We start from the raw sequence: 9,157 nt of genomic DNA, 5'->3' as shown, positions 1-9,157 counted from the left end.
ATTTAAAATTATGATTTTTAAAAATTATGATTTTTACTAGAACATTCGGTCATAATATGATTATTCAGATCATCCAAATTGCCCTCTCAGGATAGAGCCTTTTATCTAAAATCAGTAATCTATTTTAACAGCATAATTCCCTTCTCTCTTATGTAAACATTTACTTCCAAAGTAAGCATGGTTACATGACACAAGGAAGAGCAGGTGATTGACATGTACTTAAAAGAAGACTGATGGGATAACAAAATAAATAACTTTATCGTTGGTTCTAACGCTAAGGTCCTGTGATTCTACAACTTTGGGAATCAAAATCAGGAGACTTGGATTTGATTCCTAGTTCAGCCATTAACTTCTTTTGCAACCTTAAGCAAGTCACTTAACACCTCTGGATCCAGATTCCTCAAGGTGGGAATGAAGGGGTGGGTTAAAGTGTCGATTTTCAAACTGTGTGGAGGAACCCTGAACAAAGAGGGAGACAGAGAAAAAAGCCAAGGGAGAATCTCTGGCCCTCATTCCTCTTTCCACTAGAGTGGCACCTTTAATGTGGGAGCAAGGTAAGATTTCAATTAAATCTTTTTTTTTTTTAACTTGAATATCACTCTTAAGCCTAAAACCTCCATGATACTTGAAAATGTACTGAAGTCTGCAACTTACTTAGAAATGCATCCACAAAAATAAGACAGTGGAATAGTTACATGGACAGATATGTGGTAAAGCAAATAATGTAAAATGATAATAGTAGAATCTGGATGGTAAAAGGTTTATAGGTACTTGCTGTAAAATTCTTTCAACTTTTACATTTTTTTTTTTGGAGACAGAGTCTCACTCTGTTGCCTGGGGTAGAGTGCCGTGGCGTCATCCTAGCTCACAGCAACCTCAAACTCCTGGGCTCAAGCGATCCTTCTGCCTCAGCCTCCCGAGTAGCTGGGACTATAGGCATGCGCCACCATGCCTGGCTAATTTTTTTTCTATATATTTTTAGTTGTCCAATTAATTTCTTTCTATTTTTAGTAGAGATGGGGTCTCGCTCTTGCTCAGGCTGGTTTCGAACTCCTGAGCTCAAACAATCCGCCCGCCTTGGCCTCCCAGAGAGCTAGGATTACAGGCGTGAGCCACCGCGCCCGGCCTCAACTTTTACATTTGAACATTTTCATAACAAAATGTTATGGGGGGAATAACTTTATGATTCCAAATTATTTTAAACATTCACCTTATAAAGATCACAATAATATTATAATATAGGGTCCTCATATGGATAAGGAGAAGTCACACTAAATAATTAATAGGGATGGAAATCAGGCTTATTCATATCTAAGAGTCTAAAACAAGATTCCCAAGTAACTTATGGAAGCCAAATCTTCAATATGGAAGAGAGTAAGTCCCATTTTTAAAAATTTCATGATAAAATTTAGACTCATAAAGCAACCTTCCTAGTAAATTCCATTAAGGCATCCTTTGTGTGTTTATTTTTTTCTCATTTAAAATCACTCTTAAAATTCAAGTGTATTCCATTCCTGATTTTTTCCTACTATATATAGATATTTAACTCCATTTTTCCCCCAATCCCTTTTTTTTTTTTGAGACAGAGTCTCACTCTGTTGCCCTGGCTAGAGTGAGTGCCGTGGCATCAGCCTAGCTCACAGCAACCTCAAATTCCTGGGCTCAAGCAATCCTACTGCCTCAGCCTCCCAAGTAGCTGGGACTACAGGTATGCGCCACCATGCCTGGCTAATTTTTTCTATATATTTTTAGTTGTCCAGCTCATTTCTTTCTTTCTTTCTTTTTTTTTTTTTTTCTTTTAGTAGAGACAGGGTCTTGCTCTTGCTCAGGCTGGTCTTGAACTCCTGAGCTCAAACAATCCGCCGGCCTGGCCTCCCAGAGTGTTAGGATTATAGGCGTGAGTCACCGCACCGGGCCTTCCCTAATCCGTTTTTCATCAGTTCTATGTAACTCCATTTTATTTTCAACTGGGATCACGTGTTTATCCTGCTTGCCTTTCTTATTATATCATGAGTATTTTCTCCTTATTAAATATTCAAAAGCAACTTAAAGGCAGCCTAGAATTTTAGGATGTACATGTACCATATTATAAACATTTTTTATTCTTAAGCATTTAGTTCATTCTGATTCTTTCTTCAAAGTTGAGATTAATATTCATATATATTAATAATGTTTCCCTGATTACTTCCTCAAGATAAATTCCTAGAAATGCTAGAAGAAAGATCAACATCTTTAAGATACTCGCTACATGTTGCAAAACTGCCTCCAGAAAAGTGGTACTAGCAATTTACATTCCTACCAGTGTTATATAAGCAGCCTATTTCAAGGCACTAGGTTAACAATGAACATCATCATTAAAAAAAAAAAAGCTGCCCATTTGATAGGTGAACTATGCTATTGTACTGTTTTAATTTTAATTTTTGCAGAGCAGATTAATCAGTGAAGCGCATTGGCTTTGGAATTAAACAGCTAAGGGTTCAAGCTCCAACTCTGCCAAATAGCTACATAAAAAAGCTAGTTAGATAATTTTTCTCATTTCTCACACCCAGTTGTTATAAATATCAAAGGAGATAACATATGTCAAGTACTTACTTACCTACTATAGTGCCTGGCATGTAATAAGCTGCCGATTACTATCATTTCTTTTTAAATGTGCTGACTTGTAGTAAGTTAACAGAAGGATACAATTGTCCTGTTGGGCCAACATGCTTAAAATACAAAATCAGCCACTGCAACAGCTGATTGAACTGTTTAAAGGAAGGAGAAGGCCAGTGAAGGAATATTTTAGTAGTGGTCATAGGGAAAGGAGAGAAAATTTTATGTTTGGATCACATGTGCCTGAAGAAGACAGAGAATATATATTTAAGTGTTGAGCTATTTTTGATACCTGCCCTCAAACAAAGTTCTTAATTCCCATTAAGAGGGTAAAGTCTAAATTCACTATATTAAGTGGATATTATACTGTGGTATCTATAATAAGGACTCCCGGGAGAATTCTGAAAGGAACAGGAAACCTTGGGTAGCAAGCAAGAGAGGCTTAATAGCAGAGGAAAAGGGATCAAAAGAGATTACCCAAATTGGGGGTAGACGGTGAGAGGTGAGGAAGGTGAGCTTTACATCAAGATAAAACAGATTACTGGATCTCAGGCATTTTCCCTATGAGTAGTCAGAGTTGGGCCTTTGCCCAGAGGATCGCCAGTGCCTGATGACCTGCTCTTCAAAGATGAGAAAGGGCCCCGCAGCAGGCAAGCTTCTCTCTGAAGCATCATTACTCAAAGTGCAGGTTGTGACCCATTACAGACTTGTAATCAATTTAGTGAGTATGACAAGTTTTTAAAAAATTAAATCATACAGGAAAAATAGAAAATAGAGTGCCTCACATGTAGTAGTACATTATTCTGCCTCATAGTAACTCGCTTAATATTTCATAGAAGTTAAATTCAAATTATTTCATTTGAGGACTACATACTTAAATTCTAAACTAAAACTGCTATAAATTTTAGTTTCATTTCTTCTGAGATAACAGCATTGTATTATTTACTTGTTCCAAGAATTACTCTCGGTCAACTATTATGTCAAGTTACATACCACGTACTTCAGTGCTACCCAAAGTAACATCCTTTAGAAACATTTATGACAATAAACTAGTCAATTACACATGAAATAATTCTACCAATTTGTTAACCTCAAGTTTTATACCATATAACAAAATAGATAACCTGTATTTTATAAGGACATATCTTAATGCATTCAGATGGCTTAAATTTCTAAATCTCTTACAAAGAAATCAGGAAAATCATTAATATTCCTAATAAAACAGATGAGCAGTCAGTTGCTAGTAAGTCTCTTTTCAAAAATTATTTGCTTACAACATCAGAACAAAATTTCTATTCTATTAAAAAAAACTGCTCGGAAAAAAGCTGCATTCAAAATAAAGAGGGTAGAGCCAGGCATGGTGGCTCACACCTGTACTCCCAGCACTTTGGGATGCTGAGGCGGGAGGATCACTTGAGGCCAGGAATTTGAAACCAGCCTGAGCAACAGAGCAAAACCCTATCTCTACAAAAAAATAAAAATAAATTAGCTGGGCATGGTGGTATGCACCTACAGACTCAGCTATTAGGGAGGCTGAGGCAGGAGGATTGCTTGAGTTCAGGAGTTCAAGGTTACAGTGAGCTATGATCGAGCCATTGTACTCCAACCTGGGCGACAGAGTTAGATCTCATCTCTTAAAAAAATAAAGAGGTTATATAGGTTACCTATGTCCAACCCAAGTGTGTACCAAGGTGTGTTCAGGCAAAGGTTTCTTCTGGTTTTAAAATGACAAAGTCTGTAGTTTTTCCTTTAATTTTATAAACACAAAAATGCTAGTTCATAGCTTAAAGTTTTAAAAGAAATAGTTATAATCCAAAGCCTTTTAAATATTTTCTCACATTTGCACAATAACAATCTTTCAATTTATTTTTCTGAAGCATCTGTAAAAGGTTCTGAAGCATCTCTAAAAGATTGAAAAATAAGTATCATTTTATGTATCATGTATACTCCAGAGGATGTATGAGCTTCCTTGCTCTACCTTCTTAGGAAAAACACTGTGGTCAGAGACTTGGTCTGGCCTTGTCCTTTGTACCTTACTTTCTCAGACCTCAGAGAAGGGTTTCAAGCAGAGAGAAAGGCTGGGCAGGACTCCAGGCCATGTTCGATATGACAACCAAAATCAGAAAATATAAGTAATATTTTAGCTTATCAATGCTTTAATTTTCTCAAGATATAAGGCATATATGTACATTAGAATAAAGTCTTACTCTGTATGCTGTCCCAAAATACCCCTGAAATACCTTTTATTTGTGGAGATAAAAAACAGTTGAAATTAGTTTCCAGAATAAGAAAAATTTTACTTTACCACACTTCTCAAATTGAAAGCTTTGAAAATATGTACTTGAGCTTGGGGGCTCTGTACTGGTAATTAACATAGTACTTTTCCCCTTAATCTTTTGACTTATTTAATAATTCAGACAAAAACTACATTCTAAGTATCTTCAGTAAAATCTTCCCCTACAGTTCTTGGTGGATGTAATATCAGGTACATATTAAGTTCAAAACATCAATTTTTATTTAAGCATCTAGTACTTACTCAAGGAGGAACCATGTAAAACTGCACAGTTGGGACAGTGGTACAGGTCAATGTCAACAGCATGATGTTCTTCTACTCCCACACAGCTAAGACAAAGAAAAATAAAGTCAGTATGTCAATAAGTTGAAATCTTTACTTAACTATAATACAGTGGTTAGAATTTAGCTGAGAAATGTACAACCTCACCAACACATTTTATAGAGCACAGAAACATATATAAGGGGAAATTTTATTCTCTTCTTTACAAGCTTGCTAAATAATTGTGGGGAAGAATGTACCCAAATATATGCGAAGTGATTCACTCTTAGCAGCAGCAGAGACATCAGAAATAACTAACTGCACACCATAAAACCCTCAACTATTATGTAAATGCCACCTGTTATAGAATGAATGTCAGTAAGATATGAGTCAAAAGATAAATCATAATGAAAATCTGAAAATTATTTTGAGCCGAACAATGAAAATACTACGTAACAAAATTTGTGGGATGAAGAGTTTATAAACAGAAATGTATAGCTTTAAATGCATGTGTTAGAAAAAAGAGGCTGAAATTAATGAGCTAAGCATCCACCTCAAGAAGTTACAAAAAGAATAGCAAAATAAACCTTAAAAACAGAGACAGAAGGAAAAATAAAGGTAAGGGGAGAAATCAATAATAAAGAAAACAAACATGTAATAGGGCATTAAAGCCAAAAATGGATTCTTTGAAAAGATTTACAAAATTGGCAAACCTCAAGCAAGATCAAGGTAAAATAAAGAAGACATAAATAATCAACATTAGGAATGAAAAGGGAGATATTATAAAAGAGGATATTATGAACAATTTTGTGCTAAGAGATTTAAAATTTCAGATATGGGCAAACCTGAATCATGAAGAAGTAGACGATGTGCATAGCCCTGTAACTATCAATTAGTAATTTTTAAATTGAGCCACAAAGAAAACTCCAGGCCCAGATGACCTCATAAGTAAGTTCTATCAAATATTCAAGGAATAAATAATTCTAATATTATATCAAATTCATTCCAGAGAGCAGGACAAAAGGACTTACTAACTAATTTTATAACAGCATAACCGTGGTATCACAACTTGGAAAGGATCATTATAGGTCGCTCTCACTTATGAGCAAAGATACAAATGTCAAGTGGGGTCTATCCCAGGAATGCAAGGTGGTTTTTAACACTAAAAATCTTAATCAGTGAAACTCATCACATTAATAGATTAAAAGAAAAAATCATATAACCATTTAAAAAGATGTAGAACAAGTATTTGACAAAATTTAACATTTACTTATGATAAAAAAGCAAACAAAACCTCTTAGCAAACTTAGAGGACACTTCCACAATCTGCAAATAACATGAAAGCAGTCACTTTAAGAACAAGACAAGTGGCCGGGCGCGGTGGCTCATGCCTGTAATCCCAGCTCTCTGGGAGGCCGAGACGGACAGATTGTTTGAGCTCAGGAGTTCGAGACCAGCCTGAGCAAGAGTGAGACCCTGCCTCTACCAAAAATAGAAAGAAATTAATTGGACAACTAAAAATATATAGAAAAAACCAGCCAGGCATGGTGGCGCATGCCTGTAGTCCCAGATACTTGGGAGGCTGAGGCAGGAGGATCGCTTGAGCCCAGGAGTTTGAGGTTGCTGTGAGCTAGGATGACGCCATGGCACTCTAGCCCGGGTAACACAGTGAGACTCTGTCTCAAAAAAAAAAAAAAAAAAAGAACAAGACGAGAACAGCTGATATTACCACTTCTGGTGAACACTGTGCTGGAGGATTTAGCTGGTATAGTAAAATAAGAAAAATAATTAAAAGGTATAGGGATTGGAAAAGAAAAACAGAGCTATCATTTGCAAATGCTGTGGTTACATTTGCAGCAAATGCAAAATAATCTATGGATAAATTATAAGAATCAATAAAAAGATTGCTAGATATTAGTACATAAAAAGTAATCATTATTTCCATATACCAAAAAAAGTGAAATAAAGCTAAAAAGTAAAATAAAACACCATGTACAACTGTATAAAGTTGCTAAGTACACTGGAGTAAATTTAACAAAAATGATGCAAGACCTTTTAAGGAAAATTATAAAACATTATTGAGAGACTTCAAAAGAAGACCTAAATAAAGGAAGATATGCATCATGATCATGGATTTGAAGTTCAATAATGTAAAGATATTAATTCTCCTCAAAGTGATTTATAGATTCAATTTAATTCCAATCTAGATCTGTGGAACCTAACAAGCCAATTCTAAAATTAATATGGAAATGTAAAAGGGCCATGAATATACAAGGTATTCTTAGGAAAAAAAACCACAAACAAAAATCCCCCAAAACTCCACCAGGTATCAAGACTTATTTTAAAGCTACAAAAATCAAGACAATATGGAACAGATGCTAATGTCCCAAAACAGATGCACGTATACATGGACACTTATGTATAACGTGAGCACTGAAGAGCACACGGCAAGAATAGACTTTTCAATATAAGGTCCTGGATACTTTCTATATATCTGTAAGGGAAACAAAATGAAATTAGACACCTATCTTGCAACATAAAAGATTGAAAATAGATTATAAACCCAAACACATACAAAAGGACAAAGTATAAAGGTGTATAACATAATATAGAAAATATCTTTATGACTCTGTGGTAGGAGGAGTTACTTAATCAAAACACAAAAAGCACTTTCCACAAGGGGAAAAACTGGTAACTTCAGAAACATTAAAATAACTTCTGTTCCCTAAACTATAAAGAGTGAAATAATAAGCCGGAGTAGTAGAAGACATTACAATACAGATAACCACCAAAGGAATTATACCCAAAATATAAACAACCCCTACAAATCAATAAGAAAAAAAGAGAACCAATACAAAAATGAACAAAAGACTTTAATAGGCATATCATACAAGAAAATCTAGTGGCTGATACACACATGAAAAGGTGTGCAGCAACCTCATAAATAACTTGCGGAAATATAAATTAAAAGCACAATAAAATACTTCAACATACCCACCAGACCAGCTAAAACTAAAAAGTCTGATGATACCAAACATTGAAGATGATGTGGAGTAACAGGAACTTTAATATACTACTGGTTGGAGTATAATTTATACAGCCATTTTGGAAAACAATTTTGCATCAAAACTGAAGAATCATATATTCTATGACCAAGCAATTCCTCTTTTAGGTAAATACACCTTAAAGAAACTCATGCACATGTGCACCAAGATACCTACTTATACAGGAATGGTTACAGAATCATTATTTGTGAAGTCTATAAACAGTAAAATGAATAAATTACAGTATATTCTCATAATAGAATTCTATATGGCAATGAAAATGAAAGAACTATAGCCCCATGCAATAAATCAGTGAATTTTACAAATTAATCAACATTGAGTTTAAAAAATATATAAAAGAATATATACAGTATATTTTATTTATGCATGAAGTTCAAAACCACAGAAAGCTGAAGTACAGAGTTTAGGGATAATAAAACTATAACGAAAAGCAAAGAACTTTCTTAACAGTAGGATAGTAGTTTCCTCTAGGGATCTGTGATCTGGAGAGGATGGGAGAGGTGTTCTGGGGTCCTGAGTGATTGTTATTACATGTGTGTATATTTGATAATTATTCATTAAACTGTACCATTTATGTTTTAGACACTTTTCTTCTCTATTGTTATTTCACAGTTAAAATACTTTTAAGGATAAATTCTACCTACAACCATGTAAAAAATTAAGCAAACAAAAATCTTGAAATGTATTAATCTGATAACTACAACAAAATATCAAAAACAATGAATCAGAGATCTCCGGGTACCCCAAAACAAGCCTATTTCTCACCCAAAAGAACTCCAATATACTTACAACCTTAAGGTCTTTGAGGTTGCTGCAATTCCAAAAAGTCAAAACCAACTAAATGTCAAAAATAACATGACATTGCTGTTTGAATATTGAACCCATGTAGCTAAATCAAGTAATTACAATTTGCTTTTGAGTAGAACTGAAATTTACTTTATTT

The 9,157-nt window shown here is 34.6% G+C and overlaps 1 protein-coding gene across 2 annotated transcripts in view; it reads right to left on the bottom strand.

Moving 5' to 3' along the window:
- Positions 1 to 9,157, bottom strand: part of KDM7A (lysine (K)-specific demethylase 7A) — an 89,134-nt gene that overhangs the window by 35,498 nt on the left and 44,479 nt on the right. For both annotated transcript variants that reach the window (XM_012649788.1, XM_012649787.1), the window contains exon 2: positions 5,132 to 5,217. In XM_012649788.1, the coding sequence (XP_012505242.1) occupies position 5,132 (1 nt within the window). In that variant the 5' untranslated portion in view covers positions 5,133 to 5,217. The remainder of the gene's footprint in view (positions 1 to 5,131; positions 5,218 to 9,157) is intronic.

The sequence above is a fragment of the Propithecus coquereli genome, unplaced genomic scaffold (genome assembly GCF_000956105.1).
Source record: "Propithecus coquereli isolate 6110/MARCELLA unplaced genomic scaffold, Pcoq_1.0 Scaffold302, whole genome shotgun sequence".
Classification (NCBI taxonomy): Eukaryota; Metazoa; Chordata; class Mammalia; order Primates; family Indriidae; genus Propithecus; species Propithecus coquereli.
Note: the sequence above shows the minus strand (reverse complement) of the source record. Positions and strands in the feature narration are given on the sequence as shown.